This window comes from Staurois parvus, unplaced genomic scaffold (assembly GCF_062004578.1).
Source record: "Staurois parvus isolate SC_StPar_1 unplaced genomic scaffold, SC_StPar_1.0 ptg000053l, whole genome shotgun sequence".
Classification (NCBI taxonomy): Eukaryota; Metazoa; Chordata; class Amphibia; order Anura; family Ranidae; genus Staurois; species Staurois parvus.
In genome coordinates, this window is record NW_028317849.1 from 2791757 (window position 1) to 2812928 (window position 21172).

At 42.0% G+C, this 21172-nt stretch overlaps 1 protein-coding gene across 4 annotated transcripts in view; it reads left to right on the forward strand.

Annotated features, from left to right (window-relative positions):
• The window catches only part of LOC149470074 (survival motor neuron protein 1-like), a 38512-nt gene extending 17760 nt beyond the window's left edge, over positions 1–20752 (forward strand). For 3 of the 4 annotated variants that reach the window (XM_089667200.1, XM_089667207.1, XM_089667214.1), the window contains 6 exons: positions 839–1033; positions 2070–2246; positions 2373–2441; positions 2526–2675; positions 18956–19030; positions 20591–20752. In XM_089667200.1, the coding sequence (XP_089523326.1) occupies positions 839–1033; positions 2070–2246; positions 2373–2441; positions 2526–2675; positions 18956–19021 (657 nt within the window). In that variant the 3' untranslated portion in view covers positions 19022–19030; positions 20591–20752. The remainder of the gene's footprint in view (positions 1–838; positions 1034–2069; positions 2247–2372; positions 2442–2525; positions 2676–18955; positions 19031–20590) is intronic. The other variant, XM_089667220.1, reaches the window with a different exon arrangement.
• Positions 20753–21172: the final 420 nt, after the last annotated feature.

The following is a 21172-nucleotide window of genomic DNA, read 5'->3' on the forward strand; positions in this document are numbered from 1 at the left end:
GGGGTCATTTATAAAGTACAATGGAATGAGATTTGCATAAAACCATAGTTATGGAGTTGACCACTATTTTTTATATTTCAAACTGTGTTGACATGTCAACAGTTGTTAGCTTAGCTTGGATAGTATCTGTGAATGGGGTAAATCAGTTGGATTTAACGAATCATTAGGTCAACACTTATTAATTTAAAACAAGATATTGTAAAACAATTTTTGTCAAAGGGGTTGAATAGTGACAGTAAAAAAATTGTTTCATGATGTTGAGGGTAATTGATCCAAGGTTTTAACAGGTCTGTAAGTCATCATGAAAAATGAATGCAATTGGTGAATTCAAACAATGTTCACAAACTTGTTGGAAGGGTACCTGTTTTCTGGGACAGCACAAAAAATAGTCTCATTCTGCCGTTTATAAATGACCCTTTTGTGCATCTACTGTCTCCACCATCAGATTAATGAACAGCAAGAATTTTTCCAATTAACCTTCTTCCCGTCACCTCTGTCATTACAATGACCATTAATGCCAGGCATTTCCTCTCCGTATTAATAAATAAATCCAACCATTTACACCACTATGCTTACAATCTCTGCCAAGCCAGTTGTCCTTCCTGTTTCCACCAGGGCAGATACTGGATTGATTACCCCACCCCTCCCATTGCTTCCACTGTTATTCCTAGATAGTGTCAGATTTCCTCCTTTGTCAAGTTGTAGTTTCTCTACACACAGACGTTTTCATCTAATGGCAGATCTACTATTTTTCTTCTCTTTCTCTTTGAATTTTTCTATTTAAAATCTCTTATAACACCTACAAGTCCACAATCTCTCATTTTTTTCTCTCATATAGTGGAAGGTTGGTGACCGTTGTTCAGTGCAGTGGTCTGAGGATGGACAGCTATACTCAGCCGTTATTCGCTCTGTGGATGAGGTTTTGGGCACCTGTGTGGTGGTGTATGAGGGATATAACAATGAGGAGGAGCAGAACTTGGCTGATCTGATGCCTCCATCCAGACTCCCCGCACACACTCGCGGCAAGAAGCAGGCGAGTCCTGCACCTCTAGGACTGGATAGCTCAGGGGTACAGCCTGATATGTGTGGAACTGAGTGGTGTTTGGTGCCTGGACCATTTAGGGCTGTAAGAGGTAGAGGTTTAAATTTATTACCCTTGTGCTAATATTGGGGGTGGTAGCTGTGACACTTCTAAGACTTGAAGTAAAAAAAGTAAATCTTTGTGCATAGTATACAGAGAGACAGACGATGACTTCAGACATAGCATATAATATTATTGAGACTGACCAAAGAAATAGACTATTATCTACTTCTGCCTAATGGGGATAATATATGTTTAACCCTTTCATTGCCACCAAAAGAACCCATGCACAGCACGTCCAAATATTTGACAGGTTCATATCTGTGAAGAGTAAAAGATTAACAGCTCACATGCTAAAACTAACATCTGTTTGGATGCACAGGCAGCTTGTAAAGCACCAAAAAATTGTATTAAAAAGTATGTCCAGAATCACGACGAAAAGATACTGCAGTATGTTTCAGCCATGATGTTCTTTCTCTAGTCTTTTTCTATAGTTCACACACAAAGCAACTGCTCAAGAAAGGACATAATAGGGGAATTAACAAAGAGTGGCACAGGCTTTATGCCTGCACTACTTTTCTAAGCTGAGAAAACAGAGTAGATTCTGCTCCTGTTTAACAAAAAGGGCACTGGCCCCTCTGTAATTAGAAACAATGTGTTCTGTGCCGTGTTTGAGGAATACACAGCACAGAGAACAGTTCAGCTGGAGCTGCAGGAATCTTTGTTAATTCCCCTGAATGTCTCAAACATAAGTTGTTCTCTCGATAATCCTATGATTTTGCATGGATCTGTGATGCCAGATATACTTTCAAGATTTGCTTTGTTATACACACGTTTTTTGCTTCATTTCCTCTGGCTGGCAATCAAAGAGTTAAGACTATTAGGTGAGCAGACTGTGTTTGTTACTAGTACAAAAGGTGCAGGGGGAGACTGAGCATGATTCCTTAGAGGCTGGCTGGCTTTCACATGTAACAGCTTTGATTGGCAGGATGAGGAGGATACAGACTGGCTGTACACAAGGAGAAGTTCTACCTCTTCACCTGATCTATCACGTAATTGGAGGAAACAAGGGAAGAAGTCTGATTGGATGTATACTTTTCCACCACCTCCTCCGCCTCCCCCTCCACCACCTCCACCGTCATTACCTCCTCCTCCTCCACCCAAGGTGAGCATCCTACAGTATGTTTGGTTAAGAAAAACTTACCTTTGAATTCTAGTGAGATAAGCCTTTCACTTCTCTGAGACCTGCTAAAAGTAAATATTAAAAAAAAATGTAATTTCTTTATTTTAGGGCTGTTTTTGGCCACCACCTCCACCACCTGTGAGAGCTCACCTTCCTGCCTGGCACAATTGGCCCCCAGTAAGTGACTGCATTTCCTCTTCATTTATTAATTTGCCTTATTTAGTTTTCGGCTCCTAAAATGGTGTATTTTACTTTTGTCAGTCAGCTCCCCTCCCTCCACCACCGCCACCACCTCCTTTCTTCAGCACAGATTGGGAGGACTATGATGAAGAAGAGCAGGAAGATGAAGATGTCTTGGCTTGTATGCTGATGGCTTGGTATATGACTGGGTATCATACAGGCTTCTACAAGGTATCTATTTTTGCTGCCTTCTTAATGAATAGATAGTTAGATGAAAGTTCATTAAGATTAAAATGAACCTTTTGTTTTCGCCTATTGGGCAACAGGTTCTCTTTTAGAAATGTATGTTTACCTTATCTGCACTCGCCTTCTTTTTTAATCTACTGTCTTGCCACTTGAGTTCCTCTATACGTTTTTATTTGCTGAGCGAGTCAAAAATTAGAAAGAGCTATGCATATTTCCGTCTTCCCCATATGACAGCACTTAAGCCTGATGAGTGATCACTCTTTGAGCACTGCCTTTGGGGGATGCAGGGAAGTGTCACATGTTCCTCCCCACTCATGCACAGGTACAGGGTATTTTTCAGGCAGTCTGGTATTGGGGGAGTGCAGAGAAAGTAGGTAATGACCACTTTTTTTTAAAGTGAACCTATTGCTTTCCTTAGTATGGGCACAGCAGATGTTTGTTTTAATGAGGAAATTAACTCTGGTTAACTATAGTAACTATAACTGTAGCTACCCCAAAGAACTGGACAACACTGGTTTTTTGAGTAAAAAAGAAGATCTGCTTATTAGGGAAACACACTGAATTTATACAGAAAACCATCAGATAAGAGCTAATCGCATGATCATAGACCATGCCCAGTCCGGCACTCACATAAGAATACATTATACATAGGAAGCCATATGTTACAATGATAGTTCTTTTTGGATGACTTGAAAACACAATAAAACACAGAGTTCTCCAGCCTATGGTTCTCCTGCAGCCCCAAGTCTGTGACAATACTCTCCCCTGTTCCATAGTCTGGCAGACCTGGCTAGATCTAATACGGGTCAGGTTGGGGATGTCCGGAAGCTATACTACAGTCAAAGGTCCGTTTGCCGGGAAAGTCCGTCTGTGTTTTCGTTTTGTTGTCCCGGCCTGTACTCCACAGTAAAGTTGTAAGGCTGCAGGGCAAGACTACCGCAAAAAGCATCCATTGTTCCAGGATACACGATTCAACCAAATCAAGGGGTTGTGGTCAGTGAGCACCATGAAGGATCGTCCATAGAGATAAGGATGAAGTTTAAGGGCCCACACTAGCGATAAGCTATCTTTTTCCACGGCTGCATACTCAACCTCTTGGGGTAGCAGCTTGCGACTGATGTAGGCAACAGGGTGCTCACCGCTGTCAGTACCCACTTGGCTTAGCACTGATCCTAACCTGAAGGTAGAGACATCTGTATGACACAAAAACGTTTGTTTGGGTCAGACTCAGCCAAGGCCAGAGCAGAAATTAAAGCATTTTTTAGGTGCTGGAAAGCATTCTCACACTTTGGGGACCACAGTACCTGACGGGGAAGATTCTTCTTGTTCAAGTCAGTCGGGGGTTTAGCTATCGTACTATAGTCAAGAACATACCTCCTATTGTACCCTGCAGTGCCTAGGAATGCCAAGACCTGGGTTTTCATCTGGGGGTGGGCTAGTTGGCAACTGCCTTAGCCGGTTTGGGGCACTGTTGCCCAAGGCACAACTGATGCCTGAGGTACTGAACCTCGGGCATCCCCTTGCTGCATTTTTCAGGCTTTAATGTTAGGCCACATCAGGGCTGTGGAACTAACACAGTTCCAACCTGGAGCAGATGTTCCTCCCAGGTATCCTACATCAAGCATCTCCATAATCTCCCTTCTCTTACTGACTTGGGTACCCAGTAAGGTTCTCGGAATCTTCCCAGGCAAGAGAACATTTGGTGGCTATCTCCTCGGGCCTTTCCTGGTACGCTTTGAGCATGTTCACTTGAAAGGTCCGCCGGTCTCTTTCATCTGAGCACTTATCTGCCAGGTAGGTAGTGTTGCATACTTGATGCACTACCTTGTAGGGTCCCTGCCAAGTGGCCTGTAATTTGTCTGACTTGGTAGACTTGAGGGTAAGAACTTTCTGCCCTACAATCAAGTTGTGGTTTCGGGTGATACAATCAAACAGAGAGAACCCAGTAGATTCCTGCAGCACTTTCCGGTAAGCCAACAGGAGGTGCAGCAGAAATTTCTCCCAATCCCGTTGAGAAGTTGCGAACGTCTGAAGCAATTGCTTCAGCATTCCATTGAACCACTCACATAGTCTGTTAGTCTGGGGGTGAAAGGGAGAGATCTATAGAGTCTTAATTCCACAGCTGCTGGGTCAGGTCTGCAGTAAATTGAGTCCCTTGGTCCAAGATAATCTCCCAAGGGAAACCAACCCTGGCAAAGATCTAGGGCAGGGTCTTTGCCACTGTCTCCGCATGGATGTTTGTCAGGGAAATTGCCTCTGGGTAATGAGTAGCATAATCTACCACCATCAAGATATACTGTATCTCTTCCTGGAGGGACACGGTTGGGGTAACAGTCCTACCAGGTCTACAGCTACCTGGCTAAAGGGCTCAGCTATTATCAGTAGGAGGTACAAAGAAGCCTTAGATCAGTCACCGTTCTTTCCCACCCGCTGAATCACAGGTACGACAATTCTGTCCAAAGTCCCTGGTTATCCCTAGCCAGAAGAATAACTGAGTCGAACAATGAAGGGTTTTGTTAACTCCGAAGTGACCAGCTAAGGGAATGTCATGTCCGATGCTAAGCAGGTGCACCAATATTTCTGCGGCATGACCATCTGTTGCTTGGGCACAGGATGAGGTCTCTTCCATTCGGAAATGCAATACTGTAATCCCCGATCCCACTCTATCCGTTCCCTTTCTAATCCCCCGGGGTCTATTCCTGCCCTCTCCCGGTAATTAGCTAAGTTTAGGTCACAGAATATACAGTAACTGGATACTAACATTTATAGGTAAAGTTGATCCAGGGAATATCCGATTGCCTCTGGGGGGGATCAGGAAGGAATTTTTTTCCCCTGCAGGAGCAAATTGAATCATGCTATGCTGGGTTTTTTGCCTTCCTCTGGATCAACTGCGGGTGTAGGATTATAACTTTTTTTTTTTTTTTTTTTTTAATGGTTGAGCTGGATGGACTTTTGTGTTTTTTCAGCCAGACTAACTATGTAACTATGTAGGTCAGATAGTAGTTCCTGGGTAAAGTCAGTCGGGGTAGCTCAGGTAAGGGGTAGTTGTTAGGTCCCACCGTTGCCACCAAATGTGAGGGACTCTTGACACCCCAACTGGGTATCTCCACCAAGAAGCTGCTTCCCAAGCTCTGGAACACGAGACAAGTGACTATAGGTGTAGCTACCCCAAAGAACTAGACAACACCAGTTTTTGGAGTAAATAAGAACTGTTTTATTAGAGAAACACACTGAATTTATACAGAAAACCATCAGATAAGAGCTAATCATATTATCAAAGACAACGCCCACCCCACACAGTCTGGTGCACACATAGGATTTCATTATACGGAAGAAGCCATATGTTACAGTGATAGCATAAAAGTCAACTAGTGACCCGCTTCTGGATAACTTAGAAACACAATAAAACACAGAGTTCTCCGGGCAATGGTTCTTTTGCAGCTCCAAATTCATAACAGCAGTATTGCTAGTGGCCTCCTTGCAGCTGATCTTGATTTGCCATGTCCTGTTCTGCACTGTGTCTCTGTGTGGAGGTTGCCATCTTAGTAGAGGCGGGCCTTTTTTTCCTCATGTCAGTCAGCATGGAGAACATTGAGCAGCACAGTAGTGACATCACTCTAGATCTGGTGAGAATAACAGTTGGATGCAGCAGTGCATTACTGTAGTTCTCACACAGCAGATACACAGGTATGAGGCTGTAGGCACAGGATTACATAGGTACTCTCACATACCTGGAAGTGCACTGCTATTTTTCAGGAGGAATTTAATACAAACCTTCGTGTGCTGACATTTCTCGCTCACCAAAAGTTTCTGCGTTTTGTGGTAAAAGACTGGCATTTTCAGTTCGTGGCACTGGCCATGGCTCCTCGAGTATTAACAAAGGTTCTCGTTGCAGTGTTGGGGCTGCTCAGAACTCAGGGAGTATCAATCATGGGTTATCTAGACAATCTGTTACACATGGGCCAGTCTATTCCAAGCTTCAGGCAAGATGTGACCCTTACGGTATATATGATGGAACATCTTGGCTGAATGCACAACTTCGAGAAGTCCACCCTGGAGAAAGTACAAAGCCTGGAGTATTTGGGGATGGTCCTAGACACGGTTCAGGCAAAGGTATTTCTGCCTCCAGGGAAGTACTGTGCCCCAAGAGACAAGGTCTGCAGTTTAAGAAGTTGGTTTGGGGGGCTGTCCTGGAGGAAGCCACAGTCCAGGGGACTTGGTTTTCACAAGAGAGGATTCTACCCATCAATATTCTGGAAATTCGGGCAGTACAGTGTGCCCTGAGGTATTGGACATCCAGGCTTCGAGGTTGGCCAGTAAGGATTCAGTCCGAACATGCCACAATGGTTGCATACATCAACTTCCAAGGCAGCACCAGGAGCCAAAGAGCTCAGGAGGAAGTGAATCACATTTTGGCTTGGGCAGAAGGGCATGTTCCGAGTCTGTCAGCAGTGTTCATTCTGGGAATAGAGAAGTGGCAAGAGGATTATCTCAGTCGCAGTTAGTTCTGTGGGAATAGGCCTTGCATCCTGAGATTTCCGCTGCAATCTGACAGCGGTGGGGGTGCCCTGGGCATAGATCTGTTGGCTTCCAGATTAAACAACAAAGTCGACAGGTTTGTGTTTTCCCTTATTTATGTTTTTCCCCCGGTCCAGCTCCTGCCATGTCTCTTGTGCAGGATTCAAGAGGAATTAATTCCATTGATACTGATTGCCCCCACTTGGCCCAGAAGGACCTGGTACATGGACATAGTAAAGCTAGCAGTAGACAGTCCTTGGTCTCTGCCATACTGGCCAGAACTGCTGTCTCATTGACCTACTGTATATTGCACCCCTAAATTTGACATCATGGCTATTGAGGCCCAGACCCTGAAGGACAGGGGAGTGGTGGATTCAGTCATCCCCACAATGCTGAATGCTAGAAAGCTAGCTTCTAGGAACATTTATTACAGAATTTGGAAAGCTTACATTTCCTGGTGTGAGGTCCAGAAATGGCACCCGTGGAAATATGTGATTGGTAGGATCCTGTCTTTTCTTCAATCAGGTTTGGAGAAGTTGGCTATTGGTAGTATTAAAGGCTGGGTTTCTGGGTTGGCTATTTTTTTTTTCAGAGACCTATTGCATCTCACTCTTTTGGTTTGTACATTTTTACAAGGAGTAATGCGTATAGTGCTTCCTGCCAGACAGCCTTTGTGTCCTTGGGACCTTAACGTGATCTTGGCAGTGTTGCAGAAACCACCATTTAAGGGACAGTTCACACTATAGAAATGCAGTCCAGATGAGTTCCAGTGCATTTTTTTATGTGTTTTTGCTGCATTTCGGTGCATTTTTGATGCGTTCCAGTTCATTTTTCCTTTTTCTTAAATTTAAAGATACATGTGCGTTCCAGTGCGTTTTTGGTGTGTTCCAGTGCGTTTTTGATGCATTTTACAGCGTTCCAGTACAGTTCTGTGCCGGAAAAATGCAGCCTGTTCTACTTTTTTTTACTGCATACGGAATGCACTGGAACTGCAAGCACTGATGTGAAATATGACATTGACAACCATATAACCTACTCTGTGTGTTTTGGATGCAGAAAAAACACACTGAAACACACTGAAACGCATATAGTGTGAACTGGCCCTGAGCCTATTAGGGAATTTCCGCTGGTCCTGTAGACTCATAAAGTTCTGTTTCTAGTAGTAAGCTGGCAGCTCTTTTTTGTAGACTACCATTTCTGGTTTTACATCAAGTGAGGTAGTGTTGCGGGCCTCATCTGTTTGGCAATGGTGGTTCATAGTTTTCATTTAAATCAGGATGTTATCCTGCCTTTATTCTTCCCTAGGCCTCAGTCAGCAAGAGAAAGAGATCTTTGCATACCCTGGATGTGGTAGGGACTGTAAGGGTCTTCCTGAGAATGATGGCGCAAATCGGATTCTATGTTTGTGCTGCCAGATGGGCCCAGGAAAGGGCAGGTGGCATCCAAAGTAACTATTTCTCATTGGATTCGCCAGTTAATCCTTCAAGCCTATGGTTTGAAAGATAAGATAAGATCCCACCATTTCGGGTGAGAGCACACACTACCAGGAGTGTGGGGACATCTTGGGTGATCCGCCACCAGGCGTCAGTTGCAAGGCTGCTACATGGTCTTCGGTTCACACATTCACAAGGTTCTACAAGGTGGATATGAGGGCCACGGAGGATTCTGCCTTTGGCCACACGAACACCTGAAAGGTCCTTGGGGATTGATGGCAGTGGCTATTATGGTGTCACCCACCCCTCATATTTTTTTATTTTTTTTTTGCTTTAGGACATCCCACATGGTCATAAATAGCCTGCTCTGTGTCCCATGATGTATAATAAAGAAAATTGGATTTTATTCTACATACTGGAAGGTTTTTTTACCTTAATGCATGTAAAAAAGAACCTTATGACTGTAGAGCCACTTTGACAACTTCAATACAGGGCACATTTACCCCCTTCCTGCCCAGGCCAATTTTCAGCTTTTGGCAATCTCACAGAATAACAATTGCGCGGTCATGGAACACTGTACACAAACTAAATTTTTATCATTTTTTTCATACAAATGAGTTTTCTTTTCGTGGTATTTAATAACCACTGGGTTTTTAATTGTTTTGGTAAATTAACAAAAAAATACTGAAAATTTTGAAAAAGACATGTTTTTCTTTGTTTCTGTTATAAAATTTTGCAAATAAATAGCTGTTCTTCATAAATTTAGGTCAAAATGTATTCTGCTACATTTGTTTCATTAAAATAACCCAAATTATTTAGTCTGTAGGTAAGTTATAGAGTCCACAAACTATGGTATATATCTGAAAATTGATCAGTCCTGATGTACTGACGGAACAGATCTCCTTTCTTGAGGCCCAAAAATGTCAGGACAGTACAGACATCCCCCAAATGACCCCTTTGTGGAAAGTAGACAGTCTGCGATATTTAGTAAAAGGCATGGCGAGTTTTTTGAAGTTGTAATTATTTGTCATAGTTTTTGGAAAATGGAGAAATGAAAAAAATACATTTCATAATTTTTTTTTTCCCCACATACTGTCACCATGCAGTACAGCGTCATCTTATAACTGGTGTGGTGTTGATCGTGCGGGAAAAAAAAAAAACTATACACTATATTGCCGAGAGTATTGGGATGCCTGCCTTTGATGGCTGACAAGGCACTGATGTTGGACGAGAAGGCCTGGATCGCAATCTTCACTCTAATTCATCCCAAAGGTGTTCTATCAGTTTGAGGTCCAGATTCTGTGCAGGCCAGTCAAGTTCCTCCACCCCAAACTCGCTCATCCATGTCTTTATGGACCTTGCTTTGTGCACTGGTGCGCAGTCATGTTGGAACAGGAAGGAGCCATCCCCAAACCGTTCCCACAAAGTTGGGAGCATGAAATTGTCCAAAATGTCTTGGTATGCTGACGCCTTAAGAGCTCCCTTCACTGGAACTAAGGAGCCAAGCCCAACCCCTGAGAAACAACCCCACCCCATAATCCCCCCCTCCACCAAACTTTACACTTGGCACAATGCAGTCAGGCAAGTACCGTTCTCCTGGCACCCGCCAAACCCTGACACAGCCATCGGATTTCCAGACAGAAAAGTGTGATTTTTCATTTCAGAAAATATGTCTCCACTGCTCTACAGTCCAGTTGCGGCATGCTTTACACCACTGCATCTGACGCTTTGCATTACACTAAGGCTTGGATGAAGCTGCTCGGCCATGGAAACCCATTCCATGAAGCTCTCTACACACTGTTGTTGTGCTAATCTGAAGGCCGCATGAAGTTTGGAAGTCTTTAGCTCTGCAGACAGTCATGTGACCTGCTGTGATTGGTCACAGCAGTCACATGGTACCAGCAACAGGCCATTACACAGATCGGTCATCGGCTGTGTCCTTGACAACCGGTGACAGATCTTGCCGCAGTGCAGCCCTATGGGCGCATGCAAAGCTGCGATCTGGGAGGACATCATACGACGCCCACCTGGATTGATGAGAGTCCCGCTCAGCCGTTATTTTCCTATAGGCTGGGCGGGAACTGGTTAAAGGCTAGGAAACCCACATCTCCCAAAATCTACAATCGCAACTTCATAATTTTTATGCTCTGTGTGAGGTGAGGAACTGTCATCCTAGTCCGCAGGACATATTTTATCTTTCCGCCAGCCATTCTGGGTCAAAGTCTGGCCTTGAGTATTATCAAGAGATATATCTCAGTCTTGGCTGTTTTGATTTAAAGGCCTCTGGCCTCTCACTTACTGGTTAAGGCCTTTGTACAGAACTGAGTTTACATCTCTCCTTCTGTCCAATCTCATGTGTCCCCTTGGGAATTTAGTCTTGTTCTCTCTGCTCTGCAATAGCCAACCTTAGAACCTATCAAAGATACTCAGTTGTCTGACCTTACATGTAGGTGTTTCTTGTGGCTTTTCTTGTTGCTATCACATCTGATAAGAGTCTCTGAAAAAGTGGTGTTATTCTGTAAGGAGCCCTTCTTAGTGTTGCACAGGGACAAATCTGTGTTGAAGGTCTAAAGACCTCCTTCCTTCTGATGGTGGTCTCTGCCTTAATCAGTACATTGTCCTTCTTTCATCATGTCCTGCTGCGAATTATCCTAAGGAAATTTTCCTGCACTGTCTAGATGTAGTGTGTGCTATGAGAGTTTACCTCTCTGTCTCCTTTAGGAAATCAGATCTTTGCACTTCCTGAGGACTTCTCTATTTCTTTTGCCAAGTATCGTTAATAAATAGGATTCTTCCCTTCACTGGTACATTCTACCAGATCTGTTAGTGCTTAATGGGCTTTAACATCAGGTACTGTATCTATTTCTCAGATTTGCAAGGCTACCACCTGGGTGTCTGTTCATATGTTTAAGTTCTATCAGGAGGATGTCCAGGCATCTTTTGATACCATTTTCGGGCTGCTACAGGCTGCTTCCTGAGTTTATCAATTCTTCTTGACCTGTTTTGTTTTGTGGACCTGTTGGTGTTGTTTGCTGTGTTCCCACCTAATATTTGGACTGCTTTTTGACATCCAAGTCCGAACGATTTAGTTAAGTCTTTGTCCTGTAATGTACAATCAGCAAAGTAGGATTTGAGACTTTCTAGTAAAATCATCTTCAGTAATTTTGATATTTGTTTCCAGTCATTTGAATTATAGCTTCATATAACCCAGTGGTAATGTTTCTGTTCTGTACTGTATTTCAGGAAACAGATGTTATTTGTAAATTGAAAATCCTTATGTTCAGGGTACTGCTTAGGCACAATTACAATTCTAGATACTATCTATTATATAACAAATCTTCACTTTTCGAGTTTAGGTCCACTTTAAATGGTCAGTCAAGCACAATCAATATTTCATTTTGCAGGTAGATGCTGACAGTTTGAATCTCTCCCTGGCTTTTTAGTCTCCAGCAGAAAGACTTCTGTACCCGATTACTTACCAAAGCTGGATTAAAATAGAGATTATACAGACTCAATAATAGTGAAACCCTGTAGCAGGGTCTGTATAGGTCATTAGATCAAGCTGCTATATCTACAAATAAATTGATGCTACGCTACTGACATAAAAACTAACCCACCATCATTAACTAAATAAAAGACAAATAATAAACACCCAGCTGAGCAACTCACCTAGGGGTGAAAAAGGTGACCAATAACATCAATAGACGTCGCACATATAGATAACCAAACCTTCAGTGACAGTGAAAAATGAAATAAATTTAAAAACGTAAAGTAATAGCCCAGCTGAGCACCTCTCCTAAAACTGAAATATGTGACTGCACAGTGGATTTGTGGGAACGCAATTAGGTGCTTGCTGCAACTCGTAGATTAGTGACTGTCGGCGCAGGAGGGTTTTATCCATATTTGTAGATCAAACTGCTGCAGTCCCTGAGAGTTTGAAGAAGAGTTAGAAGAAAACCTCCTGTAACTAAAATGTCAGCTTGGTTTAACACATCCTTTGAAATTTGCAACTTGTCTACCAACAACTAGGTCTCTTTTTAGGGCCCATTCACACCAGAACGTGGGTCTTGAAACCTTTGTTCCATGCATGTTTTCTGAACCGTGTTCAAAATGCACTGGGTATGCAATCTGCTGCAACTGTCAATGTATTCCTAACAACACCCCAAACGCAGATAGCAAACGCAGTGCGTTTGTCTGTATTGGATCACTCGGTACTGCAGAACCATGCAATCTGTTAGCAGTGTGTTTTTAGAAGTAGTGCTTGCACTACTTTTGGTGTGATGCAGTGTGATTTTAGCCCATTCAAATGCATAGGCTGAAAATCTCATTGCACTGAATCACACAGGAATTGCATAAGAATGCCGATTTGCATTCCTGTGCGATTGCGGTGTGAACAGGCACTCGCTGTCGGATTAAAATGTTATTTGCAATAAATTAACTTAATGTGTAATGATAATATCAAATTTGTGTTTAAAAATGTTGTGTTCAATAGATTAGAATTACAAAATCTTTTAAATAAACAATTTGTTAGATTGAAAAAAGTCCATCTAGTTCAACCAATAAAAAAAACACACACACACAAATAGAAAACCTCTATATACATAATGTTATACTCACAGTTGATCAAGATGTAGGCAAAAAAAAAAAACAATAAACATGATACAATTCGCCACAGTGGGGGGAAAAAATTCCTCTATGATCTCAATTGCATATTCCTTGAACCAACTTTCCCTTTTGGTATTACCTCTAAATATTAATACCCAGTTATATTTTGTGCATTTTGGAATGCATTCAGCTCTTTTCTGCAACAATCTACTGAAATGGCCAGAACCAGTTTTTGAGGGAGGTTCTTCCACATTTTCACAGTTCTTACTGTGAATAAGCCTTTCTGTATGTGGGGGTTAAATCTCTTTTCCTCCAGTCGTAAAGAATGCGAAAAGAAAAAAGAAATTTAATAACTCTACACCAAATTCACAATATGGACCACTGATGTATTTATACATGTTGATCATATCCCCCTTAATCACCTCTTCTCAAGAGAAAATAAATTCAGTTCCTCTAATCTTCCCTCATAGCTGATCTCCTCGTATCAGTTTGGTTACCCTTCTCTGCACTTTCTACAGTTCGCCGATATGATTTTTATGAACTGGTACCCAAAACTGAACTGCATATTCTAGATTCAGGGGTCTCCAAACTTTCTGAACAAAGGGCCATTTTACTGTCCTTCAGACTTAAGTGGGGCCAGACTGTGGCCATTAGGAGTAGAAAAGGTACCAACGTCAGTGGGAATAAACAATGCCCAATTTTTGGTGTCATTGGGAGCAATTGTACCCCATCACTGGTGTCATTGGGCCCGATTGTTGGTTTCCCTTAGAGGAACTGTGATCCATCTTTGGTATCATTTGGAGGAACCATGTCCCATCATGTCATTGGAATTATGTCCCATTGTTGGTATTGGTGGATTAAAATAGTCCCCCTTGGACCAGAAAAGCAAGCAAGGGGCAGCCTCTGGCCCCGGGCTACAGTTTGGAAACCACTGTTCTGGATGAGGTCTTACTATTGATGTGTACAGGGGCAAAATGATGTCTGTTTCACTGGAGTCTATACCTCTTTTGATACAAGAAAGTATTTTGCTCTCTTTAGAAACTGCAGCTTGGTATTGCATGCTATCATTAAGTCTGTGATCCACTAGAACTCCCAAATCCTTCTCCACCATTGACTCCCCCAGCTGTTCTCCTCCTAGAATGTAAGATGCATGCATGTTTCTAGTGCCAAGTGCATAACTTGATATTTATCAACATTAAACCTCATTTACCACATAGCTGTCCAAGTAAAAAGTGCAAAGCTGGGAGAAAAAAAACAGCCAAACCTCTTAGTAAAAGAAGCACATATTACACATATTACACTTGTTTGGCACACAGTTAACCCCTTGATTACCCCTTCCCATCCAGTGTCATTTGTACAGTGACAATGTACAGTATTAGCACTGATCACTGTATTAGTGTCACTATTGATGTCAGTGTCAGTTAGTGTATCTCCCAGCCAGCGGCAGCTAGCTTGCCACACTATCACAGTCCCACTGTAAGTCGCTGATCCCCACTGTCACCAGTATAGTGTCATAGCTTCATAAATTCCACTATATATATACCATAGATTGTAGACACTATAACTTTCACACAAACCAATTAATATACACTTATTGGGATTTGTTTTTACCAAAGACATGTAGCAGAATACAAGGCCTACATTTATGAAGAAATTAGATTTTTTTTTATTGGATATGTTTTATAACAGAAAATAGAAAATGTTTTTTTTTGTGGTTTAAAGAACCCAGTGGTGATCAAATAGTGTTGCATGACCAAACAATTGCCAGTTAAAGTAGCACGGTGCTGAATAGAAAAACAATGCCCTGGTCATGATGGGGGTAAAACCTTCCAGTGGTCAAGTGGTTAAAGCATCTCCTATGGAAGCTTCAGGTTACTAAAGTTTGTCGCTGTTTCACAGTGCATGCAATTTTAAGGCTTGACATGTTGAGTGTCTTATTGATGAGGTGCAACCTTATCTTTTATATTTTACAAAACAAATTGGGTATTGTACTGCATTTTTTGTGATCCAAAAATTAACTTTAGCATATTTTTTAAATACTTATATTTTTTAAAAATTCTGAGCTTGATAAAACCATTGTGCCAATATCGTGTGACATAAAAAGATTTTATTCTCCAGTTTCTGCTCTTGGAAAATATATAACATGTTGGGGGTTTTAAATAATCTTTGAGCCTAAAATTATTTTTTAAATGTGTGCAAAAAACACACGTAGGCCTCTTGCACACGGTACTGATGTTTGAGCATCGGCATTTCTGGATGTAATTTCAGGTGTTTATTTTGTGCGTATTTGCACATATTCACGTGTATGTGCAGTTACGTGTACAATTAATTCTTAAGTAAAATACAATAAAATGGGAGTAAACTCCCGTTTTTGCTTTGTACCTACAGGTAAACCTATGATCAGGCTTACCTGTAGGTACCATAAACATCTCTTAAACCTGCACGGTTTAGGAGATATTTACCTGTGTAGCTGCTGGTGACATCACCTGCGCATGCGCTCCAAAGGAACGGCATACTCATGCTGTTCCTTCAAGGCCCAGTGCCATAAACGCTGACTCCTGATCCAGTGGCTGCAGCCAGCGAACCCGGAAGAAGGCCAGGTCAAGATCGATTCCCTGTTAGCGGTGACAGGGCGCCGCTGGAGGAATCCGTTTCACAGGTAAGTCTGTCATAATGTGCTAGTATGCAGCGCATACTAGTACATTATCACTTTACCCTGTGGAGGGACCAGTTTGTTTTTTTTTCTGCAGCGGTTTACTACTGCCTTAATTTTTGTGTGCATATTTGCATGCATTTGTATGCACCAAAAAATTGGTGACTGGGAACGCAGATTTTTTTTAAAATCAAGAATATGCAGCATTTATTTACGCACCTGTGAATGCAGGCACATTGTAAACGAGCTGCATTTTAGATCTGTAAAAAAAAAACCACTACTGAGCCTTTTCAAGATGCAGTGTGTAAGATGCCTTTATAGTGCTTTTCTGAAAAACTGAAGTATGCTGGGATAGGGAGAGGTTATACCTGGCTGGCCAGTTACTTTTTAGTTTTCCAGTGTCCAGATCCTCCTGTAGCTAGCAGTATAGTATACAGCTAATGCTACTAAATTCTGTGTCCATTAACCTCTTGGCGCCGGCCGAATGTGCAGCCTCCAGGTATCTGGGACAAGATGCCCAGCAGTCGCACATTTGCGTTCTATTACAAAAACACATGTGCTGAGAGTGTGCGCCTTGCGCTCTCCCAGCACACACGTTCGGTGCTCACAGAAAGATCCGATCTCCTCTTTCGATCGGGACCTTTCCCGATCATGTGACCGATGTGACAGCGAATCACGGCGGTCACATGACCCTAAAACCCCGTCCCGCCTCCCGGCTTCTGGAACCCTTAAAGGGCCGGGAGGCGCCGGCGCCAATAAGGTAAAGGATAAGTTCACCTTTTGTTAAATAAATGCACATCTTTTTGCTGCTAAAAAATGTGCATTTATTATTTTATTTACATTGCAACCCTTAAAGCACTGCACCTGTGATCAGCAGATCTTGGGTGCAATGCCAGAATTGTGCAGACTCTCATTAGGCTGTCTGCCAGTACCTCCTGAAATGGGAGGCAGTTACTGAATAGCAGGAAGAATCGATCAGCTATGAGAGAGCTTGTCAGCTGCAATGGCTGATGGCACTTGTAGTCTAATTCATTACAAGTAACTGTGAATGAATGATGTTGCCTTGTGTCAAATTGTGACAACAGATGCATAGAGTGCGTTGGAGTACGCGCTACATATTACACCCTAAATGTAACATGCTCCTAAAGGTGAACTTATCCTTTAATGAACTTAAAAAAAACGGAATCCTGTTCCTAGATTAAATATAAGGGCACTGATGTTTTCTGTATATTGCATGTTAAGGTGAGATTATTTCTGATTTTAATTCTGCATGTTCACTGCTTTTTGCATTTTAGTCTGTATGCTGTATATGAAAAGCAGACCGCTTTCCTGAGGTGTTATGCTTACTTTCAGTACTTGCAATCAGCAGGGACCTCTGCTGGCTAGTATTGGGAAAAATATTTTCTTGGAAATATTACAGTTCAAACCAATATTAATATCTAGTTGGCAGAGTTTCAATTTTGATATGGAAAAAAGTAATGACAAGTGAACAGTTGTTTTATTAGGCAGATTCAGAATGGGCAAATGACACTTTCTTTGCTTGAATATAGTAGCTCTGTTGCATAGAGAATCTCATGTTTCAAGAATCTTCTAGACCTTGCGATTAATACACAGCAGGACTATCTGTAGATAGGTCAAGTGTCATCTTGTGAAAAATAATTAAAAATGTAGTTCTCTCAATTTCTCATTTAACCAATTTACAGATAGGGGTGATTGCAATTCTGAACTGCATTTTAGTTAATGAGGCGGTAAAAGGTTTAATATGCAATGGCAGTAAAAGAGTTAATACAGGTTGAAAGGGTGGGCGGGAAGGGTGGCTGCCCTGGGCACAATGGTTTACTGTAGGGATTGGGAAGCTTTCTTTCTGTTGCAAGGCTGACAGGAGTAGCGATAACAGCATCACTACTTCTGTCAGCCCAGTGCTGGGAGCAGTGAGGAGAGCAGAGAAAAGCTGGGACATGGTGCAGGCTGTGTTCTCACTCCCCCTCCTCCTTCTTGCCAATTAACAAGCAGGTGGTGATGTTCACAAACACACAGGAGCTGTGCTAACAGGAAAGAGGTTGGGGATATAGAGCACAGCACACACGCAGAAGTGTCCAGGATAGAGCCGGGAGTGGAGAGCCATCAATACAAGAATGTGCCCAGTATGAAAACTGAACTGCACAGTGATTGTGGCAAGTGAGTGACTGCTGGGAATATGATCCCATAAACTTGCGCATCATTAATGGGGGTGGGGCACAGGTTGGCATCTCTGCCCTGGGCGCTGGATGACCTTGTCCCGGCACTAGTTTAATATGTACAGTTTTGAAGAAAGGAGGCAAAGCAACACGTGAATTTGAATTAAATATATTAACCTCTTGGCGCCGGCCGCACGCAATTGTGCGGCCTCCTGACGTCTGGGCCTTGACGCCGAGCAGCCGCACATTTGCGTGCAATTAAGAAAAACGTGCTGAGAGCGCGTGCCCTGTGCGCTGCCAGCACACATGTCCGGTACTCACGGAAAGGTCCCGATCTCCTCTTTCGATCGGGACCTTTCCTGATCATGTGACTGCCGTGATGGCGAATCACGGCGGTCACATGACCCTAAAACCCCGCCACGCCTCCCGGCTTCTGAAACCCTTAAAGGGCTGGGAGGCGCTGGAGCCAAGGGGTTAAGGGTCTCATTAAGGGGGACATGACCCCAAAGCAGCAGGAGGAAAGTTTAAAACTTACCTTAGAAAGTATTTTTCTGAAAGAGTAGTTAATGCCTGGAAAACACTTCCAGTAGAGGTAGTGAGTCAGCCAGGCAACAGTAAGTGAATATTAACAGTAAAAGTTAAAGTAAGCATAAAGGTATACTTAGTAAAAAATGTTCTATGTTTCTGTAAATTATTATTATTATTATTCTACAGGATATATACTGTATAACACCAGCAGCGCTTTACAAAATAAAAAGCAACAGTATAGTTACAATACAATTCCAGCCTATAAAAGCTAATATTGATTCCATGTATAATTCCAATCCTTTTTGTGTGCATGCCTTTCTGTGAAGAACTTACTCATCATTTGTATTCCAGGGCCTGAAGCAAGGACGAGCTGAAGCTTTGAGACCCAATCTTAAAAAAGGACCTAGAAGAAAATAACATGAAAAGGTAGCCATCACACTGATAGAAGAGTAAATGATCATTATCTACAGTAGAAAATGTATCATTAAATGCAGTTGAAAATGTAATAATAATCTTGAAGTGATGTATACCAATTTTGGACTGGAAGCCTCCATATTATCTGCAGCAACATATTGTTAAACATATGGACAAGTCAAACGTTGTAATATTCAGAATGCTTACGGGCACTTAATTATCATTGTTCTGCTATTCTTTGTGGACTATATGAAGATTCTGAGTTAAATAAAGAATTACAACAACAACAAAAAAAACCCCACATACATATGGATAGCTCTTTTTTGCTGGGAACAAAAAAGTTAAGCACTTTACAAAAGATATTGGCTTATATACAGTATAAGCTAATACCCCTAAGGTTAAACAGATTGTTCAAATCTCCCCCAAAACATATCCCTTTGTCTACCCCATTGGTTAACTAAGGTCATTCAATTCCTTGACTCCAAGTTCTGCAGTATTAGGCTAGACATACATACAAGAGATGTCTCTTGTTCAGTTCCATGGGTTGTGACAGGTTCTCTTCAAAGAGACATCAGGGTTCTTTTTGACCCCTGATGTCTCACCTGCCCTCCATTGCAACTAATGGAGTGCAAGCCATGCCCCTTTAGTTTCTTCCCTGGCCTCTGTGGCAAGTGACAGCTGAACCCAGAAACTATCTATTACACCTTGCTTCTGAGTTCTTACTAGGTAGGGTAGATGGCTTGTCTCTCTCCCCATTACTGGGCAGCACATGCTATGGGGTACCTGGGCCCGCAGTTGGGGGCGCAGAGCCTGGAAAACATGGCCGGACTGTGCTCGAGGGGGAATGTACAAGTGGGGTGTGAGTATACTGGGGGTGCATGGAAGTGATCGGCATCACACATTAGCTATAGCAACTGAGGGTGTGTTTAAACACCCAGTCTGCATCCCCTATCCCACCACTGCTGCAGACATACAGTTGTGCTCAAAAGTTTGCATACCCTGGCAGAAATCGTGAAATTTTGGCATGGATATTGAAAATATGACTGATCATGCCAAAAAGCTGTCTTTTATATAAGGATAGTGATCATATGAAGCCATTTATCACATAATTGTTTGGCTCCTTTTTAATCATAACAGAAATCGTCCAAATGGCTCCAAAAGTTTACATACCCTGGAATGTTTGGTCTTGGTACAGACGAAGGTGACGCACACAGGTTAAAAAGACAATTAAAGGTTCATTTCCGACATCTGTGGCTTTTTAAACTGCAATTGGTGTCAAATAAAAGACAGTTTTTTGCCAAAATTTCACAATTTATGCCAGGGGATGCAAACTTACAAGCATAGCTGTATGCCTTATACGGTGCTAGTGGTTAAAGGGTTTAATTGTTGTGTTTGGATACAGTGTAAATGTAGAAATCTGTATAGAATTTGCCTGGGTTGGAGGGAATTTATGGGAATGCAAAGATGATTTAACCACATTTTTATAGAGAAAAGCAACTGTTCCTGAGATGATAATCTTACGTTGTGATTTATTATTTTCTGTTAATTGCTGTTTTTTTTTTTTTGCTCCAGGATGAAAGGATTATCTCTCCCATGGAGAAGGCAGGACACTTCGCTACGTTTCTCTTTTCCCCTTGGACAGCCTCCTCCACTGCCCTCTCCCTATTTCATGACATCTGCTCACACATGTTGAGAGACCCACATACAGAGATATTAAATGATATAATAATAAAATGTTTCCAGTTTATTGACATATTCTATTTATCATGTACACAGCTATTATATTTTTCCTTTCTCTTTTACTGACAAAAATGATAAATTTATCTGAGTATTAAACCAACTTTGCAACAAAATAAAAAAAAAAAGATTAACAGGGTAAAATAAAATCAATGGTGAAAATGCTTTGTAAAGCTTCTTAATGGAATGTTATTAGATGATGTGATATAGGTCAGTATTAGATTGCGGTAAAGTGTAGATCAGAAACTATATACAACTCAGTCTATTCCATCTAAATACTCACAAAACAAGGCTCCATGCACGCTATGCGTTTTGATAACGCTGGTAACGTTAGCTGTGTAAAGTCATGTTAAAAACATGAGTTTTTCAGTTTTCTATAGCTTTTTTGCATTAGCGTTTAGCAGCGCTTTCCCATGT